The 27,896-nt window shown below is 45.6% G+C and overlaps 2 protein-coding genes and 1 long non-coding RNA gene across 3 annotated transcripts in view; 2 read left to right on the top strand and 1 right to left on the bottom strand.

Annotated features, from left to right (window-relative positions):
• Window positions 1–19,546, top strand: part of pdzd2 (PDZ domain containing 2) — a 43,683-nt gene extending 24,137 nt beyond the window's left edge. Inside the window, exons 9-26 of the mRNA XM_024260282.2 lie at window positions 187–329; window positions 2,430–2,549; window positions 4,218–4,332; window positions 4,983–5,056; window positions 5,148–5,394; window positions 5,470–5,587; window positions 5,670–5,802; window positions 6,815–6,902; window positions 7,000–7,103; window positions 7,591–7,738; window positions 7,809–8,236; window positions 9,265–9,406; window positions 12,840–14,628; window positions 14,818–14,917; window positions 16,394–16,495; window positions 16,568–16,808; window positions 18,124–18,246; window positions 19,196–19,546. Of these exons, the coding sequence (XP_024116050.1) occupies window positions 187–329; window positions 2,430–2,549; window positions 4,218–4,332; window positions 4,983–5,056; window positions 5,148–5,394; window positions 5,470–5,587; window positions 5,670–5,802; window positions 6,815–6,902; window positions 7,000–7,103; window positions 7,591–7,738; window positions 7,809–8,236; window positions 9,265–9,406; window positions 12,840–14,628; window positions 14,818–14,917; window positions 16,394–16,495; window positions 16,568–16,808; window positions 18,124–18,246; window positions 19,196–19,425 (4,445 nt within the window). The 3' untranslated portion in view covers window positions 19,426–19,546. The remainder of the gene's footprint in view (window positions 1–186; window positions 330–2,429; window positions 2,550–4,217; window positions 4,333–4,982; window positions 5,057–5,147; window positions 5,395–5,469; window positions 5,588–5,669; window positions 5,803–6,814; window positions 6,903–6,999; window positions 7,104–7,590; window positions 7,739–7,808; window positions 8,237–9,264; window positions 9,407–12,839; window positions 14,629–14,817; window positions 14,918–16,393; window positions 16,496–16,567; window positions 16,809–18,123; window positions 18,247–19,195) is intronic.
• Window positions 2,544–14,928, bottom strand: LOC118599147. Its single transcript, XR_004948440.1, has 3 exons — window positions 14,791–14,928; window positions 4,884–5,079; window positions 2,544–2,675 (listed from the first exon to the last, which is right to left on the bottom strand). It is a non-coding gene; the product is annotated as an uncharacterized LOC118599147 (long non-coding RNA).
• Window positions 19,547–24,314: 4,768 nt separating the features above from the next.
• The window catches only part of npr3 (natriuretic peptide receptor 3), a 35,563-nt gene continuing 31,981 nt past the window's right edge, over window positions 24,315–27,896 (top strand). Inside the window, exon 1 of the mRNA XM_024260098.2 lies at window positions 24,315–25,919. Within this exon, the coding sequence (XP_024115866.1) occupies window positions 25,262–25,919 (658 nt within the window). The 5' untranslated portion in view covers window positions 24,315–25,261. The remainder of the gene's footprint in view (window positions 25,920–27,896) is intronic.

Here is a 27,896-nt window from a genome sequence, read left to right as displayed (position 1 = left end):
CACAGGAAGGATTTCTACTTCTGGAAAAGGATTTTACATAATGTTGTTTAAGTTCAAACTTTATGAATGCTCCTCAATAATCTCACTTTAAAATGTGTCTGCAGTTTCCTTTCAGTTCCGTTTCATAATGCTCGTTTAGGTTCTGTTTGAATAATGAATAAACAGTAGCTTGTGTTTGTGGCTCAGGGGGCAGCACCCGCCTGGAGTCGGTGGGGGAGGATGACGAGCTGTTCATGGATGGTGGGGGTGTGGGAGTGGCGGTGAAGCCCCTGGCCGGCCGCCGTAAACACTCATTACCTCAGCAGCTGGACGCCGCTGGAGTCAGGCAGGTCAGTGAACGTCTCGCCACGTAACACCAGGAAGGCTGAGGAAATGCTGCTTTTCCTGTTCTTCTGATGATGGAGGACATTTATAAAGAAAATCAAGCTTCTGATCATTCACTCAGAAACGAATAGATCCATGAACGTCTTTGTTTTCCGCATCTGAATCTGGAACAAACCTGTAAATCTGGATCAATCACAGAGATTTTCTGTACCAGCGTTGAATCCTCCTTATTTTTGGTCACTCCCTGCTGCGCCCGTGACATCACCAAGAGGGGGAGGGGTCTTTTTCCCACGGAACACCCAAGGAGGTGACATTTGACTCAAATAAAACTCTTGATCAATCCTTTTGCTGTTTCCTCAGCCAGAGAAGAGCGACTCAGACTCGAGTGAACTCTTTAGTAGGGTTGTGCACCACAATTCTAGGAACTGTTATGATTTGCGAGGTTCTACTAAAACCAGAAGAAACTGCTGAAAGCGGTACTGCATTTCGGTGCTAAGTTTAATTGAAGGTCTATTTCTCTTAGGACATGTCAATCACTTCTACTCTGTTCAGTACATTCTGCCTTTAGTGGGCGGGGCTCATATAAGACCGCTGACGGGGCGAGCATGCGAATGTCTCCCTGCATTCCACAGCAGATCATAGAAGTTTGACCGGTCGCTGTGTCGCAACAGCCAATCAGGAACTCAGCTTTGGACATGTGGCATTTTCAGTGACCCGATCAGCAGATAAAATACTAATCCAACAGGAGCGTTTTGGTCCTGTCGCAGCACAGCGGTTCTCTGGCTACAGTCAGCCTCCCGGACTTCAGCGGAGTTCACTCAACACGCCGGCAGACAGACAGCCGCTGTGGAGAGTGGGGGCAGCCTGCTCGTGTCTCCTGAACTGAGATATTTTACTTATTTTCATCGAGACAATAATAAATAAGGTCCCCTATTTTTCTCTTTCTTGGGTTAATGCGGGACATCCTTCCAACTCAGTCACAGAGACACAGAAACACAGTGGAAGCGGCTGTCATCCAGACACACCCCTGAGTGAGATAGAAGCTCTGATGACGAGAAAATCATTGAAGGATTTCATTCTTTTTCTTCTTTTTTTGTAGATTTTTGCAGAACTGCTCTCAATAAATAAACAAACATTATCTGTGTTTAGTAGTGTGACATTCACAGACACTCACGCAGCTGCAGTGTCTATCTGAGAATCACATGTTTGACAGGGGCGAGCAGCTAATATCGCCACGTGGCAATAGAGCGGCGGGTCAGCGGTTTGCGGCTCAGAAGTTGCAGAGCTCTGATTTCATGGGAACAGCCAGAATGTAAAATTAAAAAAAACACGACACCCAAAACGTCCATTTTTGACGCGGAGGTCTTAACCATGCGTCAGTATGTGACGACTTGAAATGAAAATGTGTTGATTTGGGAAGATGTTGGGATTATTTTTTATTACTGAAGTACCGAAATTGGCATCGATTAAGAACCGAAACCGAAACAAAAGATCCGCTTTGGCATCAGAACCGAATAAAAACCAATTGGTGCCCAACCCTGCTCTTTAGATGTTCTCTGGACAACAGAGGAGTCCAGACGAAGGCCTGGAGGCAGGAGCAACCTCACATTAATAGAGGTCATCTTCTCCAACTACAGTTCACAAGATGAAGGTGTTCTGGTAAATCTGAGCTCATCTTATTATGCGGAGGCTCTGAAGATCCTCTGATTCAAAATCCTCCTTGAATAGAGTTCTCATGTCCTGAAAGGTCCAGAGATCATCTGCTGCCAGAGAAGCAGCTTGAAGACCTTCTGCCTAAATGCATCCAAGCCCTCCCAAAGGTCTTAGATCTGGAGCAGAACATGAAAGATGGACTCTTTAGTCCTTCCTGATGATCTAGAGTCTGAACTCAGATCAGACGGCGTGTTTCTCCAGTGCTGACCCACTGACAGTCGTGCAGATGCTCACTTGAGGACTTGGCAGATGAACCTTCAGCCCCTCAGCTCTCCTTTATCCTCCTCCCTCCAGCAGAAGAGTCTCTTCAGAACAAAGAAAGCTGGGCCGCCTGAATGAAGGTGTAAATCTGAATCAGAAAGTTCTGGTCTTTCTTCTTCCTCTCCTCTCAGGATTATCCGCTCATTAAGAAAGCAGCTCGCTCCCTGAGCACCGTTCAAGTGGAGTCTCCATGGCGACTGGCTCAGCCGTCCATTATTTCCACCATCGTGCTGATGAAAGGCCGAGGAAAGGTGGGCGCTCTCCTGACTCACGTGCACTAACAAAGCTCGGACAGGCAGGTTTGACGGTTTGTGTCTCCGTCCTTCTCTCTGGAGGATCCAGAGCAGCTGTGGCTGTTATCCAGCATCCGGAATGACCTGCAGATCATAGACAAAAGCCTGTTATTTCTGTTATACAATCTCTTTTTCATGATATCAAATCTGTTATAAGTTCAGTTATTTGTTACATGACCTACATAAAAACTGTCAGCTCAGTAGGTCTGCCACAAACAATTATTTTAATAGTGGACTAATCATGATTATTTTTTCTGATTAGTCGACTAATCAGGTCATGTGCAAACTGAATTTAAAGCACACATTTTAACCATCATTAGCTTTAAACTAACTAAAAAACTAGATTTATAGTATAGTATTTAAGCTGAATTTGGCCACTGAAGATACTGAAGTTGATAGCTGAAATCGCTGAAGTTAACAGCTAAAAACACTAAAGTTTATAACCAGCTAAAATATTAGTTAAAAGCCAAATTAGACTAAAAAACACACAAAAAAGCGTAGGTTAGCCAAAACAGCTAGCATGCGGCTTAAAAAATAGCTAAACTTCAAAATACCCTAAAAAAAATGAAAAAAGCCTAAATGAGCAAAAACAGCTAGCTGGTAAATATTAGCCTAATTTCAAGTCTAAAAAAAAAACAAAAAAAAAACAAAGGAAAAAAAAGCCAAAATTAGCAAAAACAGCTAGCATGTAGCTGAAATATTAGCCAAAATGGCCAAAAAAAACGAAATTAATGCCAATATAGTCCAAGAAGCTAGCAGAATGCCATTATATCTTTCAACTTTACTACATTTTAACTCCATATAATATAAAGTAGCGACTAATCGACTATTAAATTAGTCGTTGACTATTTTAATAGTCGATTAGTCGACTAATCGTGGCATCCGTACAGTTCAGGATTAATTTTATTTTTTTGTTTGACGTTCAAAAATATGACCTATTTTTTCATTGTTTGTTTGTAGAAATTAAATTAAATCATTTCTGAACATTATATTTTTTGTGAGGTTAAAAAACATCAACTCCAGAGCTGAATTGATGATCATTTTTTTAATTGATAGAAGTCAGACCTGAAAAACTGAGTCACTTCCCAAAAGATCAGAATTCATAAACTACTTTAAGTTAAAGAGAACATCAAAAACAAAAAATAAATCATGTTGGTGGCATTTTAATCTAACACTGAAGAAATATCGTTCCCTCATTTATCGCAGGGATACGTTCCATTGAACTCAATTCTTTAAAATAGAATTCTGTCTTTTCTCAGACAGACATGAACATTTTCGTTCTTTTTTTTCTAATTTAAACTCTCAAAGTTCAAACCATCGTAGAAAAATAAATTCAGTGTCATCGACTGAAAACTGCACTGAAACAAACTTTAAACTAGCTACACCACTAAAGGAGGGAGCATGTAAACACAAGGAAGAATTGATCTGTGTATTTACTTTGTTGAATCTCACTTAAAAAAAACTTTTTTAGCCTTTTTTGAATTTTCAGAAATAAAAAGTTAATTTACCGACTGAACATGTTTTCATCTTGTTCATTGTGTCAGCTGAACACAACTGCTGAGTTGAGATGAAGTCTGATGCTTTGATTGACGGTTGATGAATTGATGCTGACTGCGGCGTCTACAGGGTCTGGGATTCAGCATTGTGGGGGGGCAGGACTCCGCTCGAGGACAAATGGGCATATTTGTCAAAACCATCTTCTCCAACGGAGCAGCAGCAGCGGATGGACGGCTGCAGGAGGGTGAGTAACCCCCCCACCCCCCACCTCTCCTTTTAAATTGACAGCAATTTAAAAGGAGAAATACTCGGAAATGCAAAAATGAAATGATTTCTTATTAAATGTTCTGTCTTTGACAAGAAAAATGCCACGTAAACATGTTAAAAACTCAAAAAACAGGATTTTCAGTGGAGGGGGGGGGGACTTTAAATAAGCAAAAATTCTGCTAATGGAGAAAGTTGTCTTGCCAAGAAAATCAATGTTTACTATTGAAAACTTTCTAAGTGCTAATTTTGTTCTTGCACAAATAGAAAATGAGGCCTTTTTTCTTGAAACGATGATATTTTTACTCCCCAAAGATTCAGTTTTTGTAATGCTCACTGTCCTTTACTGCAGAAAATGAAATCAAGCAGATTATATTTATTAAATTAATAGTTCAAATGACTTATTCGAAACTCAAAGACCAAATTAGTGAATATTTATCTTGTCAGAAGATAATAAACTTGCTAAAAGAAATAGTTTGTACTCTACACACATTAAGTCAAGTTAGAGGTTAAACGTCTGCACTTTCTCACCTTGACCAGGTGTTGGGTGTGTGTCTCAGCGGGGGGGCTGGTCTGCACAGTGCTCGTCAACGTAGAAATCTACCACTGGTTTTGTGTTTGTCTATGCAGGAGATGAGATCCTGGAGGTGAACGGAGAGTCTCTGCAGGGCCTGACCCACCAGCAGGCCATCCACGCCTTCAAGGTGGCCCCCTCCCTCAGTCACACCTTAAAGAGGACAACCGGACACACAGATTCAGCGTCCATTCATCGCTTTTCCTTTCTTTTTCCGACAGCAACTCAAGAAAGGGGTGGTGACCCTCACCATCCGCACTCGCTTGCGCAGCCCCAGCCTCACGCCGTGCCCCACCCCCACCCTCCCGAGCCGCTCTGGCTCCCCCAACTCAAATGCTGGTGCGGGAGTGCCCCCTCCCTCAAGCCCAGTAGACTCAGACGCCCACAGGAGCCGTGCTCTGGGTCAGGTTCCTGGTCCCAACCTGGGTCCAAAGGACTGCATCATCATGGAGGTGACCCTGGATAAAGGTGAGCTGGCTCGGGACGGCCTAATCCTCACCGGAGGGAAACAGGCGATGCTGACAGAAGGATGTGCTGTTTCAGAGCCTGGGGTCGGTCTGGGGGTCGGGGTCTGCTGTCTGAGCCCCGAGAACGCTCCCCCCGGGATCTATATCCACAGCCTGGCTCTGGGCTCAGTGGCTCGGATGGACGGCAGGCTCAGGTAAAGAACTGTATGAGCTGGGCTCAGGTCAGAGGTGATCTTTGATCTGACTCCCCCTCCCCCCTCCCCCCCCTCTGTACAGTCGTGGTGATCAGATCCTGGAGGTGGACTCAGTCAGCCTCCGCCACGCCGCCCTCAGTGAGGCCTACGCCATCCTCAGCGAGTGCGGCCCGGGACCCGTCAGTCTCATCATCAGCAGACACCCTGACCCCAAGGTGAGGGGAGCCCCCCCCCCCCCCCCTGTTGGGAACGAAGGAACTTTCACACGTCTGATAATAGTGCTGTCACAAACGATTATTTTAATAGTTGACTAATCAACAAATATTTTTTTCGAATTAGTCGACTAATCGAGTCATGCGCAAACTGGATGTATAGTACACAACTTAACCATCATTAGCTTTAAACTAACTAAAAACTAGATATGAATTGAACTTTATTCATATCCCAAAGGCATAAATTAATAAATATAGCATATACATATTTAGCATTACCTGTGATAATTCTAGTGTGAATGCTGTAAGCTGAATTTGACCGCTGAAGATACTAGTGCTGATAGCTGAAGATGCTGAAACTGATAGCTAGAATCCATTAAGTTGAAAGCCAGTTAAAATATTAGTTAAATGACAAATTAGCCTAAACAACTGAAAAAAGCTCGAGTTAGCCAAAACAGCTAGCATAGAACTGAAATATTAGCTAAACTCCAAAATAGGCTAAAAATAAATTAGCCAAAATAGCTAGCATGTAGCTGAAATATTAGCTAAACTCCAAAATAGCCTAAAAAAATTAGCCAAAATAGATAGCATGTAGCTAAAATATTAGCTTAACTCCAAATTAGCCTAAAGAACTGGAAAAATACTAAATGAGCCAAAATAGCTAGCATGTAGCTGAAATATTAGCTAAATTCTAAATTAGCATAAAAATCAGAAAAAAATCCTGAATTAGCCAAAATAACTTCCGTGTAGTTAAAATATTAGCTAAACTCTAAAATAGCCTAAAAAACCTTAATAAATGAGAATAGTCAAAAAAGCTTACAGAAGGCCATTATAACCCTCAACTTTACTACACTCTGACACCATGTAATATAAAGTAACGACTAATTTACTATTAAATTAGTCGTCGACTATTTTAATAGTCGATTAGTCGACTAATTGTGGCATTTATCTGATTAAAGCTAGGTCTCTTGTCTTTCCTTAAGCATGTTATTCATGAGTGTGTCGTTTCTTTTAGATATCAGAACAAGAAATGGATCAGACTATCTCCAGATCCACATCCAAGGATAAACTTAATCGTGGCCGACTGTCCTCTCACTCCCCAGGTCCGATTTTTTTTTTTGTAGAGTGCTTATACCTCAGTCATCAAAGTTAGGAGCAGTGTTTGATTCTACGAAAAGTGAACTGCCTTGTTATCTCCAGGTGCATCCCGGACAAGCCCCCACCCTGCTGGAAGGGACCAGCAAGGAGAAACATCCCCGCTTCTCAGCTGGACCATGAAGAGGTTCCTGGAGCCCGCCAGCAGGGTGCGTACTTGTTCAGCTGTCTGTCTGGCACACAAAGATAATCTTAGAGTCAAGATTTAAGAACCAAACTGTCACCGTTCAACCATCCTCCTCCACCGCTGACCACCAGTGGGAGCCATTGCCTGAGTTTTGACACCTTCCTCACTGTATCTCCCATCAGCCTTTGCTCTCTGCTCCCAAGTTTCACCAGCTGTCCCATGTCAGACAGTCATCTCAAACAGCATTTAGTCTGGCACCAAGCAGAGCTGGGTGTGAAGTCTTGTTGTGCCCCTACAGGCTGAGCGTTAGTTCTTGCCTTATTCTCTGTGTTCTGATCTTTGCCTGTTCCTCGTCTGCCCGCCTCGCTCCATGTGTTTGACTTCTGCCTGGTTCATGACTCAGCTCTGCCTTGGCCTTGTTTGTTATTCACGCCATTAAAACCTCTGCATATGGATCCACGTCTCAGCGCCTTCGATTTATTTTTAAACTTTTTGTCTGTTGTTGGTAGGGCTCGCTCAGTTCGGAGGCAGAGCTGTCCCAGTTTCTGTCCCAGGACTCCTCCTTCCCCTCTGAGTTCACCCTGAGGAGCTCCAACAGTGAGGAGGTGCTGCACCGGCGGAGCGGCTCCCCCCGTGTCGATGAGGACTCCCCTCACGGTAACACTCAGACTCGGCTGCAGGACAGTGTCCACGCCCTGCTGGTGACGGTGTGTGTGTTTGCACGCAGCATTCAGCCGCTCCCTGTCAGCAGCAGAGGACCCCTCTCCCCGTCCTAACCAGCAGCGGGAGCCTCTGATCCAAACGCTGGCGTCCTCCAGCCCCGCCTCCACCAGGAGCCCGCTGCTGCGCCAGCTGCGGGTTCTGTGCTTGGACGATGAGCTCAGTGAGGATGAGGAGAAGGGAGCAGGGCCGGACTCTTCAGCGCCGTCCATGTCTGCATGTGATCAGTTTGGTTCTGGAGCGCTCCAGGTACTCCCCAGCTCCACACTGGGGGCTGCAGCAGGGAGAGCCGAGAGCCCCCAGGAGGAGCTACCATCTGAGTGCGTGACTCTGAGGAGGAGCCAGGAGGAGTCCTTTGGTCTGGACCTGGAGATCACGTCCTCCCCCCTGACCGTCACTGTGGCAGGAATAAAGCCTGGCAGTGCCGCGGCATCGGTGCGCTTTAAGGCTTTTATCCACTTTGGGAGGGGGGCACACCCATGATTAACCACTAGAGGTGGCATGTTAGGTTGTTACGTACGCAAAGTTGGATGTCATATTGGACATGTGTCAAAGTCAAGGCCCGGGGGCCGGATCCGGCCCTCCAGAACATTTTATTTTATTAATAATGACCAGACGTTATCTTGTGCTAATTTCTAACTTGTATAATTGTAACTAAATATACTTTTATGGAGAGTTAAATATTGAAAGTTATTTAGTGTTTAAGTTGATTTTTTTGTTTCGTTTTTTTCATAATTAAGTTAAAAAGTTACGGTTTAAAAAATGGTATTTTGGTATCTTGGAATCTGATATTCCTTTTAGGCTATTTTGGAGTATAGCTAATATTTCAGCTCCATGCTAGCTGTTTTGACTAACCTGAGTTTGAGTTTTTTAGGCTAATTTGGCATTTAGCTAATGTTTTAGCTAGCTATTAGCTTCAGCATTTTTTGCTATTAGCTTCAGTGATTTCAACTATCAGCTTCAGTGTTTTTAACTATCAATTTCAGCATCTTCAGCGGTTAAATTCAGCTTACAGCATTCACACTAGCCTTATAGTAATGCCATATATGTAGCTCATAATTATGTTAAAAAGTAAGTTTTAAAAATGTAGTTTTAGAGTGTTCAATAAATGTTTCTCCTGTTCGGCCCGCGTGTGTTTTGGATTCTGGCCTTTTGTGCGATTGAGTTTGACACCTCTGTCCTAAGGCATGTCTTACTAGCTACTAATAAACGCCTGATCAGAACAAAAATGCGTCATGTAAACACGCCGTTCGGAATACTCTGGCCCGATCAGACTCTTTCGGATCCAAATTTCTTTCCGATCAAGACAGGTGGGTTATACCGATGGTTATCCGATCAAGCTGCATGATAACACGTATTGTTTTTACACCATCTTGGACAATAGTGAGAAGACTGCGGGCCATCTCTAGTGATTAACCTCATTGTCCACTCCCACATGCTGACTCCACCCTTGTGTTTCCCAGGAGTCTGCGGGGAAGCTCCGTGCAGGAGATCAGGTCCTCCGGATCGGGGACACCTGGCTCCAGTCCTGCAGCTACCAGGAGGTGTGCGAGCTCATGCACACGCTTCCTCTGACTCTGGAGCTGGAGGTCAGGAGAGCCGCAGGTGAGACCCCGCCCCCCCTCGATTGAAGATGTTTCAGACTGAACAGTTTTACATAACTTTGAGTTTGTGTTGTTGTGTTGTCACGCTGTGTTTGTTTTCATGCCTCATGGTGACATCAGCATTTAAACCCCCCCTCCTGTTTGCTCCCTTCATGCTGGGCTCAGACGGAGGCTCAGCCCTCCCCTGCTCGCCCCCCCACAGTAACCTGCAGGCGCCTGGCTTCCTCTCCATGGTGATTATTCCTCAGTCTGGTTGAGTTCTCCCGTAGTCGTAGCCTTCTCCCCGTCGCTCAGACTGAAGACCTCCAGAGTTTAGCCTGATCCTCCTGAGGTTCTGAACTTTGACCCTGACCTGTTCAGGGCATCCTAAGGTGACCTTGACCCTTTCAGCCTGACACAAACAAAGGTCCTTCAGCAGACCTGGATCTAGGCTGTGATTGGTTCCTTTCTGAGTGCTTTTAGTTCCCTAGAAACTCACATTATGCTTAGATTGTAGAATATTTCCCTAAACTCCAGATGTTTTGTTAAGGAACCTTCAGTTAAAGACCCACTCCGATGAAAATGGTGTTTTGGTGTCTTTAACATTTTCTTGTAGCGTTTTCTGATGACCGAGGACTTATAAGAAGAACATTAGGATTCAAATTTAAATTTTTAGTCTTTCTTTATTTAGATCATTGTGAATAAAGAGCAGACAAAAAAATGTTGAACATGTTTGTTTTAGGGATGCAACGATGGTTTTCTGACTTAGCTCACAGTTCAATACGTATTAAACAAAAAAAACTGAAATCCTATTATTCCACAGTTTATGAATTCTTTTGGAAACCGAAACACCATAACAAAGAAATCGGAATGTTTTCAAGTGCACAGCTTTTGGCACTTATTTCAGAATCACACTAAAATAGAACTCTTGTAAACATTACATTTTGTATACAATTTAATCAAATGTAAAAGTGCCTCAGTCCTCAAAACTTGTAAACATTAATATAATAAACTCCAACAATCTAAGCTGTGCTCTTAAGTCTTGACATTCTGCAGTCCTGCACTCTTCGTTTTCCAGCATGAGGGCCGTCATTTAATGAACATTGACAGAGAGATAGTTCTGTTGCTCGGGAAGTCCAGCTGTACGTGGAAAGTTGTGTGTTTTTACCAAGTCGTCTTCAATTTACACATTGTTCATAAAGTGCAGGTATATCTAGATTTTTCTGTGAGGTATGGACGTGCTGGTTCACTATATTGTGGGTCAACTGTTTCCATTAAATGACAACCACTGAAAAAAAGACAATAAACACTCTGATGGTGTCAGATATTTTCTTGAGTTTATCTGAAGTAACACTGTAAGTCTTTTGAAATATATCTGGGATGTTTTCATTGTGTTACCTACTTTAACACGGTGACGGGGTGATGACGTCAGAGAGGGGCGGGCATGTTGGACGTGTTCTCCACATTGTACGATATAGAGATGAGGCAAATCTTGCAGATATTGTACTTCTTGTTCTTCCTGATCCTCATATTCGACAGCGAACTCTAATAACTCTCCACGCCGCAGGTTTTAGTGTTGGTGGCGCGTCTTCAAACACGAGCCGGAAGCAGCTCACACACCGGCTGCATCGGTGTACAATCAAGCGGCCACCCCTGATGAAAAATCCACGAAAACGCGCAAAGAAAAAACGAAATTCTGCTCTCCACGCGTTTGCAGAGACTCCCCACTGAAAGTGGCCGCCCAAATGCACGCCGACGCAGCCGGTGCACAAGCACGTCGCTGGCCACAACGTGCTATGACTGTCTCAGGTGTTTAGGCATTTAGCTAAAATGCTATTGTTTTTAGCATTTGGGCTCCGCCTCCTGGGGGAAGGAGAAAGTGGTTTCTGGTAGGCAGGGGTAGAGTAAGAGCAGACCGGCTCTGCGATGAAGACATGAACACAGTGGTACTGAATAAATGCGTATCTTGAGAAATGGCGTACCGAACCGTGTAACGAGTACCGAACGGTCCGGTTTTATACTGACTATTGTTGCATTCCTAGTTTATCTATTGTTCACCATTTTTTGTTGCACCGTTGATGTTAGATTGGTGGTGTGAGGGGCTGTAAGCTAGTGGGAGAGAGTGTAAACGGAGAGCTCTCAGTAATGGATAAGGGGTGTAACCGATAAGTATCGGTACACGTCTGAGTTCAGATCTCCCAGTGAGGAACAGCCGCTGCTTCTACAACAGGAACATGTCATCAGGAGACGGCAGTACGGCAAGCCGAAAGGATCAAAAATCACCAGGAAAAGCGGGCGTGGCAGTACCTCACCTGCACATGTACTACAGATAACTAATATTTGAAATACTGAAATGTACCCACAGTTAGTTTCAATACTACAATTAATACAAAAAATAATGAAAGTCTAATTTGAACTTTTTTATTTAAGATTTAATTTGGACAGAAAACTGCATATTAATCATTCTTTCTCTCAGTGTTTGTAGATTTGGTCTCCAGAAACTACATGTTTGTTTATGTTCAAGTATGTGTGAGTGTATATTTATGCTTTAAAGTACTTTATATATGTTTTCTCAAGTATATGTTTTAAAGCTTTTCAAAAAAGTAGTTTTAGGCTTTTATCTTCTTGTTTTTTCCTGTTTTTTTTTGTTTGTTTTTTTTACTTTTTACTGATCCGAAAAATGATCCGAACCGTGACACGATCCGGGTGACAGGAAAAGGGGCCGGGGTTGCTCTGTGCCAACAGTCACAACTCAGAGGTAGATCTTTAATGAGCTCCTGCTGCTCTGCAGATTTTTTGATTTTGGCTAAAAACAGCAGAATCATTAAGAAAAAAACTACTGGGAGAACTTCACAAGATGATTGGACTGGGATTTTAAAGCACTGACTGGCCGTTTTTCTTGGTCTCAGGGGTTGTGTGCAGCTTAATGCCTCATTTCCTCTGAGCAGTCCAGACCATTACAGTATTTTGAGCGTTTACATTACAAAATTGACCCATTAGGCCGGACTTTGTACCATTTTTGGTACCCCGTTGATGGTAGATCCATAGAAAACAGTGAGGGCGGAGCTACTGTCGTCACATGATGAAATCCATTAATTGGCGGAAAGGTTTTTACGACAACAGCAGTCATCTGACCAGCGCTTTTCCACTCAAGATCCAAAGCGAAAGTTTTATCCTCTGTTTTTCTTTGCCTCCTGCAGTCTTCTTGCAAAGAATATTAAACTCTTTGCGTTCAGTATTCCCTCTTAATCGTGGTGGTTAGGGACCGGACGCACAGCTACGCCATCGGTCTTCACCCTGCATGCGTCTTGATGGTCCAACGCTCACTTGAATGACCCGGACAGTTCTAAACCGTTCCAGTCTGGACCGCTCAGTGGAACCGTCAGTGTCCTTCTGCACGCTCCCTCGTCAGCCTCCTCCACCTCTTCATTAAAGCTCTTCTTCTCCTCTTGCAGCTGTAGAGGAACCGCCCGTTCCCAGGATGGACTCAAAGAACCCACAAGACCGGTTATCTCTGAGGACCGACCCGGGCAGCATGGACGGACCAAACCCGCAGGAGCCTGTGCTGAAGTCGACCCATGAAGTAAATGGCTCAAAGCCAGAGAATCTCCATGACAACCAACCATCAAACTGTGACCGTCAAACCCCGGCACCAGGAGACATCCAAGTGGAGTCAGCTCTACAGCCACGCCCCCCCCACCCTGTGTCCTGCTGTCCGGGTCCGTCGACTGTAGCTCAGTCTGAGCCTGCAGATCTGGTTCTGAATCCACAGAGTTCTGGGGCTGGATCTGAACCGGTCCCACCTGCAGAAGATGAGGGGTTGAGCGCCGACGGCCTTCAGGATTCTGCCTGTCAGGAGCAAGAGGAGTTCATTTCCTGTGGTCTTCACCAGTCTTCACTTCCCCCCGCCCTCCCTGCAGCCCTACCCCACCCCGCCTCCAGCACGACCGGCCCAGACCGGGAGAGTCCTGGGAACGGAACCAGAACCGAGGAGAGTCCAGAGTCCCGTCAGCCAGTCCAGACTGGCACCATCAGTCCGGGGGTTTCTGCAGACGCTGCTGTGCACGAAGACTGTCATGTTGATGCACGTAATGAGGTGCACAATGGGGGCCACGCTGACGTGCACGCTGACGTGCACAATGGGGGCCACGCTGACGTGCACACGGACGTGCACAATGGGGGCCACGCTGACGTGCACGCTGACGTGCACAATGGGGGCCACGCTGACATGCACACGGACGTGCACAATGGGGGCCACGCTGATGTGCACGCTGACGTGCACGCTGACGTGCATGCAGGATACAGAAATGATGCTGCAGCCACTCCGAACTCCCGAGCTCCGGCGCGGCGCTGGTTTCCGCCGGTGACGCTGGAGTCCAGTTTCCTGAACTCCTGTCAGGAACCCGTCAGTGCTGCTCCCGGTACCGACCCGGGGCCTTCAGGGGCCTCCTCCGGACCCGCCCCGCTTGATAAGGAAAATGTCTCTTCATCTGCAGCACCTCCACCCTCTGCCTCCCAGAACACTGAACATTTGTCAGGAACCAGAACCAGAACTGGGGCGCCTGAAGACACCAGAACCTCCAGGCTGAGCTGTCCAGGCTCCTCTGCAGCCGAAGGTAAGGTGGGAGACATTTATTCTGCAGCAGAGCACAGGGCAGCAAAGAGGGCTGCTGTGGTGACGGGAGGGGGCTTGAAGTCCTCGAGGAGCTGGGAGCGCCGCGGCCCCCCCCCCACCGTCCTCTCAGACTGCAGCCCCTTCTCTGTCCGCCACAGAATCAAGTCGTTCGAAAGCCTGGCGAGTCTGGACAGAGCGGTGAGCCGGAGCTTCGCCCTGACCTTCCCCTCGCTTCATCACAAGGGCTCTGCCGGCGGGGGTCCAGTTGCTCAGGAGGGGGGTGTGCTCGCGCCCCAGGCCTGCTCCCCCCTCCCTAACCACGCACATATGACTAACAGCGGCTCTCCGAGTGGACCCACAGCCATTCTGCGGCGCAGACACGGCAGACCCCCCCCCGGCAGGCTGCGGCAGCTCCAAGCTCTGAGCATGCCCGAGCTGGATCAGCTGTGCACGGTGACCTGCAGGGGGGGGGACGCTGCTGTGACTCCTGTCAAAGCCAGAGACACCGAGTGCCCCCCTCCATCTGTGAGTCTGACCAAGGTGATCCGGATCATCCGTTCAGACCCCGGATCCTCCGCACACGCCCCCCCAGAGACCACCAATAACACAGACCCTGGATGGTCCATCAGGTGGGGGCTCCTGCATCCTAATCTGCAGCTTTACGAGTGTAATCAGATTTGACTCTGATGTAGAAGAGTTCTCCATCAGTCTGAAGCATGACGGTCTGAAGGAGGCGCTGTGCTGAAGTTAACTGTAAAAGATGTTTGTAACCATGAGCTGATGAGACTCACCTGTGCAGGTCTGTCTGTCACCTGTAGGCTGGACCAGCTGGCGGCCTCCTCTGTGAAGCAGCAGAAGCTGCGGGCGCTGCTGTCCTCGCACTCCAGCAGATCGTCGGTGGCGAGCCTGCTGCACCAGGTGAACGTCTGATGGGCCAACAGGAAGTCCAGAGAAAAGTCTGTCTGTCAGAAGCTAGCTTTAGCTGTTATAATGATGCAGAGATCAGGTCAGAACTGATGGGATCTTTCATGTTTGTGTGTGGCGCCACCAGCAGGTGACATCTGGTAGTGACACCGGAAGCTGAGATTTACAAAAATCCGATTTTAAAAAATAGTTTAAATCAGAGGTGTCAAACTCAATCGCACAAGGAGCCAAAATCCAAATCACACCTTAGGTCACGGGCTAAACAGGATAAACATTTATTGAACACTCAAAAACTACATTTTTAAAACTTTGAAACTGTAACTTTTTAACATAATTATGACCTAGATATGTAGCATTACCTGTGATAATGCTAGTGTGAATGCTGTGAGCTGAATTTGGCCGCTGAAGATGCTGAAATTGATAGCTGAAAACACTAAAGTGGGTAGCCATCTAAAATATTAGCTAAATGCCAAATTAGCCTAAAAAATAAAACTTAGGTTAGCCAAAACAGCTAGCTTGTAACTGATAAAATAGCTAAACTTCAAAATAGCCTAAAAAAAAAACTCTTAAAAAAAAGCCTAAATTAGCCAAAACAGCTAGCATGTAGCTGAAATATTAGCTAAACTCCAAACTAACCTAAAAAAATCTCAGTAAATGCCAAAATAATCCAACAAGTTACCAGAATGCCAATTTTTAAAACTTTAAAACTCTTAACTTTTTTTTTTTTTTTTTATTCTGATTTTCAGCTTTTCATACAAAGATAACATAAGTAGAAAACAGGTTTGTTTCCTAAATGTAAAACAAAACACACAAACCAACAACAAAAAAAAAGAAAAACCAAAATACACAAGATTATAACAACATTAAGTGGATTACATCACATTTACCAGTCGGTATGAAGCTCAGCTATTATTCTTCCATAATCTCAAAAAGATCTGTGAAAGGTTACCAGGTTCTATAAAACTCTCCCTGTTTTCCTTTCAGTGTGAATCTGATTTTTTTCTAGCTGTAGATGTTTCTTAACGTCTCACATTAGTACTGAAAGGTTGGGGGGCTTATTTTATTTCCAGTTTTATAACAGTAACTTTTTAACATAATGATGAATAATAAAAATGCAGGAATATTATTCCAGAAAACTCTTAAACCTTAAATAAGATTTTACTCTCCATAAATATATATTTTGTCAAAATTATACAAGTTAGAAATGAGCACAAGATAACATCAGGCTGTTAATAACAATAAAATAAAACGATCTGGAGGGCCGGATCCAGCAGGGACACCAGGCTAACGTACTTTAGCAACCAGCTACTGCTTATATTTCACGACTGACTTTATGTACAGTTACCAGTATGCGCGCTGAGACAATTGCATCGTGATATTTCACTATAAAAATATAACTGAACTGAAAAGACGTGCTTCCTGCTGGGCTGCCTTGACTTTTCTTCTCACCGTGGCGTCTGAACTCTGCAGCCTGACCACGGCTCGCTGCTCGTCGTCCTCAACAAAGGCGAAGGTTCCGGGCTCGGGTTCAGCATTGCCGGCGGCGCCGACCTGGAGCAAAAGAAAGTCATTGTGAGTAACAACAGAGGTTCATGTCAAGAAAAAAGCTGAAGTCCTCCAGCCCCTCAGAGCTGCTCTGTGCAGGTCCACAGGGTCTTCTCCAAGGGGGCGGCCAGCCTGGAGGGCTCAATCCAAAGAGGCGACAGCATCCTATCCATCAATGGAACCAGTCTGGAGGGTAAAACCCACGGGGAGGTGGTGTCGTGCCTTCATCAAGCCAAGCCGTCCGGCCAAGCTGTGGTTGTTATCTGGAGGAACACGAACGAAGATGCAAACATGGCGGAAAGACAGCTAGCGGCTCGCCACGCTGTGAGCTGTCCTGACCGTGAGTGTGGAGCTCCTGGACGGGAGTTGGGGATTTTTGACACACATCTCAGTGCATGGTCCACGAATCGAGACATGATAGACTCAGCCAGCTTTGTGGTGATACGATATGGAAAGCATTTCAGAATAAGATGCTACCACGACCAGGTGCCACTGCGGCGGGTCTGGGGGTCCTCCCAGGAACATTTTGAAAATGAGGGCCTTTCATAAGCATGTACCATGCAGCCAGGCCATAATTTCAGCGGATTTTAAAGTCCCCCTCCGATGAAAATCCTGTTTTTGAGTTTTTAAGAGGATGTTTTTTTATGAAAGAGAACAAATGTAACAAGAAATCATATAGTTTTTGCATTTCTGAGTATTTCTCCTTTTAAATCTGTCAATCAAACTGTCTTGGACAGACTCTGTTTGTCCTTTACATCCATAGTCTGAACATTTGTACTTTGAAAGGACACAATACGTCTCAACGTCATAACCGGGAGGGAAGTGTGTATCGACTGGCAGTTCTTTGAAGAAGAGAGCTAATATGAAGGTACCAAACCAATAGTGCCTTATAGACCAGAGTCATCCAGTGTGGACATTAAAGATCACAGTGATGAGTGAGACGACTACAGCAGGTCACAAACCTCAATGCACAGTGGAATACAGTATTGAGAGATTGAGGACAGGTGGATGAGGCATTCATGCAAAGAACATCTCTATAATCAATCAGAGGGAAAAAGAATAGCTGCTACTAGTGCTGCCACAAACGATTATTTTAGTAGTCGACTAATCATCGATTATTCTTTTGAATTTGTTGACTAATCGGGTCAACTGGAAGTTGACACATTTCCAGTCATGATTATCCTTTTTTTTTAGAATAAAAGAAACGGTTTTGTTTTCCGGGATATGGTTTCTGCAGACCTCAGTTAGCCTGTGCTCATTTCCCATCATGCCTTTGATTACATTCTCCCACTGATGCAGAGGTGAAGGTTTGCGCTGATGCAGAAATCAAATCCCTGCTGTGTTCTAACCTGTGTTGATTCAGAAATTCAGTGTTTTTTTTTATTAATTTTAATTTAAGTTTTACATGTAGTACACAAAGTTACAAAAACAAACATTATGGATTATAACAGCAAAAGCAGAACTTAGCCATTGAAATACATGTAATATAAACATGTAATGTAAGCCTTTATTAGTTCAGTTATTACTTCATCATTTTCAAATCATCTTTTTTTTACATTTTTTTCCACTTTTTATCTTAATCAGAGTTTTTCTTACTGCGTCTCAATAGTTCGGTGCAGCTTGTTCCATCACCCGTGTGTGTCTGTGTCTCACAGGCGCCGACGGCGTGTTTGCTGTGGAGCTTCATAAGAGCAGTGCCGGTCTGGGCTTCAGTCTGGAGGGGGGGAGGTCCTCCTGCCAGGGGGACCGGCCTCTCACCGTCAAACGCATCTTTGCAGGTGAACGCAGGCTGAACGGGAACACTCTCCAAGATTCACACGTTTGTAGACTCAGACAGTCACACATTCATACGTTAGCTGGGACGTTCACACTCAACCATTCACACAGTAACACAAATGTTTACAGACACACACAGGTGCACTCAGGTCACCTTTAGACGTTCACATGTTTAACACTCACTCACCCTTTAAGGTAGCTACCGTATTCACATTTCAAACACATGTTTAAGTGTTTCAGATGTAAGTAATACACACCTTCAAGTTTTGGATAAGCAAAGAGAGTGGGACGAACAACCCGACACAGGGGTAGTAGGACTAACCTCTCCTCCGTTAGCCCTGGGGGAGGGGGTACGAGTCACAGACGCAACGGAGTCCATGTAAACTAACTGACAGTTGTGAGGCGGACGCAACAGAGACACACCGCAGACAGACCGGTGTAAACCCGGAGTCACACGTCATCATTTATGCTTTCACACACTCGTGCCAAAGTTCACACAAATATTGTAACATTCAAATACTCAAATGAACTACGCATATTCAGCTCCTGAGTGGGACGTTACAACACAAATGGTAAACGGTGTATACTTGTATAGCGCTTTCTACCCTCCTTCGAGGGCCCAAAGCGCTTCACAGTCACAGTCCCATTCACCCATTCATACTGGTGGTGGCTCCGCTGCCGAACACTGGCGCCAACCTCCCACCAGAGGCAATTCAGGGTTCAGTGTCTTGCCCAAGGACACTTCGACACATGGACGGGCAAGGCGGAAACGAGCGAACCCGCTCACTTCTGATCAGGAGTTGACCGCCCTACCACTGCACCACGGCCACCCATATTAGATATTGGCGGCCGTGGTGCAGCGGTAGGGCCACATCTGAAATATCGAATTTAATCCTCAACAGAACGACTGAAGTGTTGTCTTCTGTAAATCATTGCACTTCTCCACCTCAGGGGGCGCTGCAGAGCAGTCTGGGCGGATTGCTGTAGGCGATGAGGTTCTGTCCATCAACGGCTGCTCTCTGGAGGGGCTCATGCACCACGACGCCTGGAAGATCATCAAAAACGCCGATGAGGGGCCCAGCCAGCTGCTGCTGCGCAGACCTGCTGAGAGGATCCTCTGTAAAGACCCCCCACCACACCACCTGAGCCAGCAGCAGAGAGGGGGGCTCTGCACCTTCTAAAGAAAGGACTTTTGTTTGAACTGTGCTGTGTGACCCCTCCCTGACAGCTTTGTGTGACAAACATGTACACACAAATGAACTTTTTTTAATTAAATACATTCTGGAAAAACGTGTGCTGCTGCTGAATCAATTAAACCAGAATTTCACTCAAATAATCTAGAGTTTCACTCCAATAATCCAGACTGTCAATGAAATGATCCAGACTTTCACGGAAATAATCCAGACTTCCACTCAAATATCCAGACTTTCACTCAAGTAATCCAGACTTCCACTCAAATATCCAGACTTTCACTCAAGTAATCCAGACTTCCACTCAAATAATCCAGATTTTCACTGAAATAATCCAGACTTCCTCTAAAAATATCCAGATTTTCATTGAAATAATCCAGACTTCCACTCAAGTAATCCAGATTTCCACTCAAATAATCCAGACTTTCACTGAAATAATCCATACTTCCACTCAAATAATCTAGAGTTTCACTCCAATAATCCAGACTGTCACTGAAATGATCAAGACTTTCACTCAAATAATCCAGATTTTCACTGAAATAATCCAGACTTCCATTCAAATAGTCCAGACTTTCACCCAAACAATCCAGAATTCCACTCAAATAATCCAGATTTTGATTCAAATAATCCAGACTTCCACTCAAATAATCCAGATTTTCACTGAAACAATCCAGATTTCCTCTAAAAATATCCAGATTTTCATTGAAATAATCCAGACTTCCACTCAAGCAATCCAGACTTCCTCTCAAATAATCCAGACTTCCACTCAAATAATCCAGATTTTCACTGAAATAATCTAGACTTCCACTCAGATAGTCCAGACTTTCACTCAAACAATCCAGACCTTCACTCAGATAATCCAGACTTTGATTCAAATAATCCAGACTGTTGCTGAAATAATCCAGACTTCCACTCAAATAATCCAGATTTTCATTCAAATAATCCAGACTTTGATTCAAATAATCCAGACTGTTGCTGAAATAATCCAGACTTCCACTCAAATAATCCAGATTTCCTTCCACTCAAATAATTCAGATTTTCACTGAAATAATCCAGACTTCCACTCAAATAATCCAGATTTTCACTGAAATAATCCAGACTTCCACTCAAATAATCCAGACTTCCTCTGAAATAATCCAGACTTCCACTCAAATAGTCCAGACTTTCACTCAAACGATCCTGACTTCCACTCAAATAATCCAGACTTTGATTTAAATAATCCAGATTTTCACTGAAATAATCCAGACTTCCACTCAAATAATCCCGATTTTGATTCAAATAATCCAGACTGCCACTGAAATGATCCAGACATTCACTCAAATAATCTAGACTTTCACTCAAATAATCCAGAATTTCACTGAAATAATCTAGACTTCCACTCAGATAGTCCAGACTTTCACTCAAACAATCCAGACCTTCACTCAGATAATCCAGACTTTGATTCAAATAATCCAGACTGTTGCTGAAATAATCCAGACTTCCACTCAAATAATCCAGATTTTCATTCAAATAATCCAGACTTTGATTCAAATAATCCAGACTGTTGCTGAAATAATCCAGACTTCCACTCAAATAATCCAGATTTCCTTCCACTCAAATAATTCAGATTTTCACTGAAATAATCCAGACTTCCACTCAAATAATCCAGATTTTCACTGAAATAATCCAGACTTCCACTCAAATAATCCAGACTTCCTATGAAATAATCCAGACTTCCACTCAAATAGTCCAGACTTTCACTCAAACGATCCTGACTTCCACTCAAATAATCCAGACTTTGATTTAAATAATCCAGATTTTCACTGAAATAATCCAGACTTCCACTCAAATAATCCCGATTTTGATTCAAATAATCCAGACTGCCACTGAAATGATCCAGACATTCACTCAAATAATCTAGACTTTCACTCAAATAATCCAGAATTTCACTGAAATAATCCAGGTTTTGATTTAAATAGTTTAGACTTATGCTTAAATGATCCAGATTATGACATAATCATGACTTTTGGGTGAATTTCCCTGAAGTAATGTAGACAGAACGACTTGTGTTTTAAAAGGATCTAAACTCCCTGGTTGTTCCTATTTTTGCCCAATTCCTCTTAAAGGATTGATGCAAACTCAGCAGTTCTTTGAGTTATCTCCTTTACAAGAAGAATCAAATGTTGCCTTAATTCTCTCTTGAATCATGATCAGTTTTTATGAATCATTCAGGGAACTCAAGTGTTTTGTGTTAAATGTTTGTTTAAAATCCCCCTCCATTGAAAATCCCGTTTTTAGAGTTTTTAACATGTCTGTGTGGCATTTTTCTTATGAAAGAGAACAAATGTAGAAAGAAATCATTTTGTTTTTGAATTTCCGAGTATTTCTCATTCTAAATCTCTGTCAAAGAACACATCAGGCTCACATAAAAACCTCAGGACGTGAGGCGATTTGCTCAGGGACACATCAGCAGGTGTGGAGTCAAACCAGAAATCTCCATCTATTAATGAAAGTTTGCTTCAAGCAGAAGCTCAGAATCATCATTTTCACCTTCAGAGGGAGAAACAACCAAACATCAGAAACATGGCAGCAGTGTCGCAGTTAATGCTAAGAGTGACCAGCAGGAGGCAGCAAAGTCAAAGGTTTCTGCTCTGAGTGTTTCTGTTAGTGATCCTTTTTCCCAGGGGGTCAACATCATACAGAGGGACAAAGTCCACATACACCGAACTGGGGCCGGGAATTGCCCCTGAGACTGGCTCTTTCTTGGTTCCTCTCTCCTTGTGTGGGGTGGAGGGTGTGGGCCCTGGGGGGTTGGTTCTCAATGTGGTGGGGCCCCTGGGCTGGGGGAACTTGGAGCCAAAGCGGGGCACCCCCAGCGGCGGCGGCAGGATGGCTGTCCACCATTGGGGGTCAGTTTGCCAGCTACCCCCAACCTATCCCCGTTCGTCATACAAACATGCATTAGGGTGATGGGGAGGGGGGTTCTCTTGCATTGCACCGCGGGGGGTGGACTACTAGGCACTCCTGTGGTTGCTCTGTGCTTGGTTTTAATTGCCCCATAGACATGGAGGGCCATTGGTGAGAGGGAGACAGGGTATCTCTGTGAGCAATCAGGATTTTAACTGCACCCTCTAGTACACACACCTCTAAAACCTCCAAATATACACTCTAACACACACCAACACACATTCATCACGCAAGGAAGGGGGGACCTTCGACCTTCTGTCCCCTACCCCATCCCTGGCGGGGGACCTCGGCCTGGTGGCCTTGCCTCCTCCACACGGGAAGAGAGATCCATGAGATTTAAGATCTACAGCAGGGGATCAAGTTCCGTCCACAACCCAGAGCAAATTTCTGATTAACTTTTCCTGCACTGATTTTGTGCCAAAACTGCAAAAGCATAATTAAAAGACCACTGAGAACGATGTTACGATAGAGAAAAATATAGTTGGAGTGGGACCACTGTGAGTGGGACTTTAGCAGCTGCTTAATGGCAGTAGTGGCAGAAAAATAATACATATTTATAAAATGCATCCATATTAATCTTGGAATTTAATGGTTGGGAAAAGCACTGATGCCTAATGGGGATGTCCTCTCGTGGTGGCCTCGGACTCCCTGTTTCGGGACGACTTTGATGTTGCCAGCCTCGGGGCTTCTGACTCTGGATCCCACGCCTCCGCCGGTTCACGGGGTGGTGAGGATGGGTCCGTGGCTTCCGCTGTGTGTGCCACGTTGACTCGTCTCCAGCTGGACGTTCCCCCTCCTCAGCTGGGCCCTGCAGCGCTTTCTTCCATCAACAGGGTGATTACTCCTCCTTTGCTGTCCCTCCGTCGGAGAAATAAATTCTGGAGTTGCATGCCAGCTGGACTGACACGATGGCGTTCTCACAGGCCTGCTCTGGCGGAGATGCACGAGGCTTGACGCTATGATCTGGGAGAGATGGCTTCAGTGGAGCCTGCGGTGGCTTCCCTCATTGTGGCCCTTGATGAGGCCGATGTGCGGTGCCCGTGGCCTCAGTGCCGGTGAGTTATATGGCGCTGCGGGCCTGGAGGATCTTGAGCGTACTGGCCTGGCTTCTAAGTTAGCACGACTCCATCGGCGCTCTGCTCTTTTTTCAATTGCTCTCGTTGTTCGCGGTCTGCTGCGGCGGCCTCTCTATTTGTGGAATCTTGCCGTCTGACTACGGCTCCTGCTGCCCCTCATGGCGACCGACCTCGAGACCGTTCTTCTGCTCCCTTGTTGCTTTGGCGTCGCCCCTCCCAGCCCTCCAGAGAGCGTGGGGAGTGGAGGTGACATGGGTGGTCGGACGGTGCACCCCAGTTCAGCTCCACTACTGGGCTGTGCACTGCAGGGGCGCCTGGGTGCTGTCTACTCTTCTCCGGGATTACTGTCTTTAATTTTGCCACCGTCCGCCCGCCTCAGGCCTCATCCGGGAGACGCTGGTGTCTGTCCCTGCCAAGGTTGATGCGCTGCGCATGGAGGTTCCCTCTCTTCTGGCCAAAGGTAATGGCCAGAAGAGATTTCACTCGGGTTTCACTCGACAGATCGCCTGTTCGTCTGCTTCGTCCCGGGGGTGTCACTGGCATGCAGGTGTCAAATGAAAACCTTTCCCTGAGCACTCGGCAAAAAAAGCACCACATTTACAGAGATTATTGTATGGATGGATGGATGGATGTTGGTGTCATTTTAACAATAGCATACCTCTTGCTAAGGAAGCAAATATTTGATCGCAACAAAAAGCCAAAGCCAAACCAAAATTTTTTTTAAAAAGTGTTGTTTTCTAGGACATAGTTTCTGGGAGAAATTCACCTCTGAGTAATTTGGGGGTGGGACTGTTGTTGCAGAGTAAGCCCACCCCCACTTCCTGTCACCCACCTGTTTACACTCTCTCCCTCTAGTTTACAGAACCTCACAACCCCAACCTAACATTAGCGGTCCAACAAAAAAGCAGATTCCAACTCAGAGAAGAGAAACGAAGACGTTCGTGGATCTATTTGTCTGAAAGAGGATGCATCAGAATGGAGCAGGGAGCTGGTGGCTCACCCAGCAATTCTTCTACATCGCAAATACCATATTTTGTTTACTTCTGATTCACAATTTTAATTGAGAAGTGCTGAGAAATACAATTTTAATTTTTAGAAAAATGCCACAAGAACATAATAAAAACACCAGATTTATCGTAGAAGAAAAAAAGAAACTCATCTTAAATTGACTGAAGTTTTTCTTTTGAAAATGTCAGGAAGGAAACTGCAGAGAAACAAGAGCGACATGTCTGTTTTCACCTTAGTGACTTTAATTAAACTTTGTTGATTTAAACAAACAAAAATATATGACCAATTTCCTCCTGTGCATTTAATTGTTCTGAGACCAGTTTGGACCATCGGAACTCCATCATAGTTCCAGGTCGTTGCAGACGGGTAGTGTCCGCGCGTCTTCACGCGTGTTTGACACATTTGACATGAACGTGTGAGTGCGGAGCCTCAACAAAAAAAAAAAAAAACCCAAAGTCCAGCTCATCGGGCACCAGTGCACGTGCACGCGCGCCAAGCGCACGTTTGGAAGTTACCCAGGAAAGTTTGGTAAGCGGCTCGCGCCTGAGCCACGCGCCGCGCTGAAGTGGCTCATTGTGCGCTCGCGGCGGTGTAGCTTTAAGACCGGGGGTGTGTGGGTGGGGGTCTTCGATGACGCAGGAGCGAGTCTGAAAGATGCTTCAAACTCCAGGCTGAGCGCGCGTGCGGGCTGCGCACTCTGCCGCCTGGATCCGCTCGTGCAGCAGGTCTGTGCGCAGAATCAAACTCCACTTCCAGAGCTGCGCTCAACTTGAGGAGCCGAGGAGACCCCCGACACCATGCCGAGCTGCACGCGCCTGTGCGCGCTCCTGCTGACCCTCCTGGACCCGGTTCTGTCTGGCAGGACGGAGGACATCGATGTGGTGGTGTTCCTGCCGCAGAACAACTCTTTCCTCTTCTCCTCCGCCAGAGTGGCTCCAGCGCTCCGTTACGCGCAGCGGAGGCTGCAGGCGGAGGAGGGCAACTTCTCGAGCTTCCACTTCCACCTCCACTTCTACAGCTCCGACTCCCCCAACGAGGCTCTGTTTGCGATGGTGGACCGGTCCTGCGCGCGGAAGCCGGACCTCATCCTGGGTCCCGTTCGGGAGTACGAGGCGGCGGGGGTGGCGCGCCTGGCGTCCCACTGGAACATCCCGATGATCTCGGCAGGTGCCCTGGCCGCCGGCTTCGGGAACAAGAACTCGGAGTTCTCCCAGCTGACCCGCATCGCCCCGCACTACGTGAAGATGGCAGAGACCTTCAGCGCGCTGTTCGAGCGCTTCGGCTGGAGGAGCGCGCTGCTGCTGTACGAGGAGGACAAGCAGGAGCGCAACTGCTACTTCACCCTGGAGGGGGTCTACCACCTGATGTCCGAATACCCCATCAGCCAGTTCCCCATCCTGGAGGGGGACCCCCTTCACGTGGACGAGATCGTCGACAGCATGAACGACTCTGAAGGTACCGTGCCCCGCACACCCCCATCCTCTCACCCCACGCATCTCTGCAGCTTCACGCGCAGATGTTGGTGTCACTGAAGTTTTACAAAGTTCTCCATCAGAGGCTGATGCAGAACACGCTTTGTGGAGGATGGACTCCCCATCATTACATGCTCAGACTGACAGGAACCTCTGGTGGAGTCAGATCTTGGAGGTTTCGGCTTTCTTCTCTCCTCTAGACTCTCTGAGGGGCTTTCAGAGCTTCTCCCATCACTCCCTGTACGTCCTCTGCTTTAATCTGAGTCTCCAGAACCTCTGAGGATGTTCAGGGAGGAAGCAGCAAACTAGATTGAACAGATTTTCAAAGATCCAGGAGGACTGGTGATGATCATGAAAGAATGGTGAAAACTGCAGTCTGGGGGTTCACTCAGAAAACAGAAAATTAATAACGAAAGCATCCAAATCACCGAAAAGGACCAGATTTAAGATCAGAAACATCATCGTTTCATGCAAACAGATGTCGTTACTCTGTGTGGCCTGCAGTGGGCGCTGTGGGTCAGTGGTTAGTGGGTACTGTCATCACAGTGGGGGGTGGGGGGGTCAAACTGGGCTGAATTGAGGTATGGTTCTGATGTTCTTGAAATGAACCATCGTGTCACTCTGATCGGAGCTGCTGGGCGGCAGCAGAGGATGGACTCGTGGGTGAATCTGCGCTCGTTCATCCCTGACATGTTTGTCAGGAGAATCAGACTTGTGTCCTCAGATCAGATCAGATCAGTCTGTAAAGACTTTCAATCTGCTCTGAACATCCACTGATCATCTCTAGAGGTTCCTCAGTCTGAGGCGTTCAGGGTCTCTCCCTCCCCAGAGCCAGGGATCTCGATTCAGAGTTCTTCCAGAAGATGACGTGGTCTCATGTTGTTACCTCTCCAGCTGCTCTGGCTTCTTTGTCTCCTGCCACGCCCTCAGCTGTCAGACAGGTGCTGCCCAGGTGACTGAACCCAGCAGGTCATATGAGATCTCATCAGTTTGGTCCAGCAGTTCCAGAAGTCTCCAGTAGGACTGACCGCACATTTAGATCAGTTCTGAGATGATTGGATGCTGAAGACTCAGTCTTCTTCCATTAAGAGCTACAAACAGATGTCTCCCCCTCCTGTCCTGACCTGCCCCCGCCCCCCCCACCCAGATAGTTTCTAGACTTGTCAGCTCATACAGAACAGATTAGTCCTGAGTCCTCTCACGAGTCACAGACCTGGGTTAACCAGATCTGGTTAATGTGTAGAAACCAGAGTCTGCAGCCTCCAAACACAGAAGTAGCCATGTTTGTCCAGACGGGGTTTGCTGAGAGAGGACAGAGATCCTCTAAGGCACATGTATCAAAGTCAAGGCCCGGGGGCCGGATCCGGCCCTCCGGGTAATTCTATCCGGCCCTCCAGATCATTTTAATTTATTGTTATTAACAGTCTGATGTTATCTTGCGCTCATTTCTAATTTATATAGCTTTGACAAAATATATTTTATGGAGGGTAAAATATTGAAAGTTATTTAAGGTTTTAGTTGATTTAATCTGGAATAATATTCCTGAATTTTTATTATTCATAATTATGCTAAAAAGTTACAGCTTTAAAGTTTTAAAATTGGTATTTAAAATTGGTAAATTGGTATTCTGCTAGCTTTTTGGACTATTTTGGCATTTTCTAGATTTTTTAGGCTAATTTGGAATTAAGCTAATCAGCTACATGCTAGCTGTTTTGGTTAATTTAGGCTTTTAAAAAAATTTTTAAGGCTCTTTTGGCGTTAGGCTAATATTTACACTAGGTGATTTGGCAAATTGATGCTATTCTAATTGGCTATTTTGGAGTTTAGCTAATATTTCAGCTACATTATTTTTACAGTCTATGGCTACATGCTAGCTGTTTTGGCTAATTTTGGCTTTCAGTTTCTTAGGCTATTTTGAAGTTTAGCTATTTTTTCAGCTACATGCTAGCGGTTTTGGCTA

Source organism: Oryzias melastigma, linkage group LG9 (assembly GCF_002922805.2).
Source record: "Oryzias melastigma strain HK-1 linkage group LG9, ASM292280v2, whole genome shotgun sequence".
Lineage (NCBI taxonomy): Eukaryota > Metazoa > Chordata > Actinopteri > Beloniformes > Adrianichthyidae > Oryzias > Oryzias melastigma.
The sequence above is the reverse complement of the archived record's forward strand: the minus strand, read 5'-3'. Positions and strand labels throughout refer to the sequence as shown.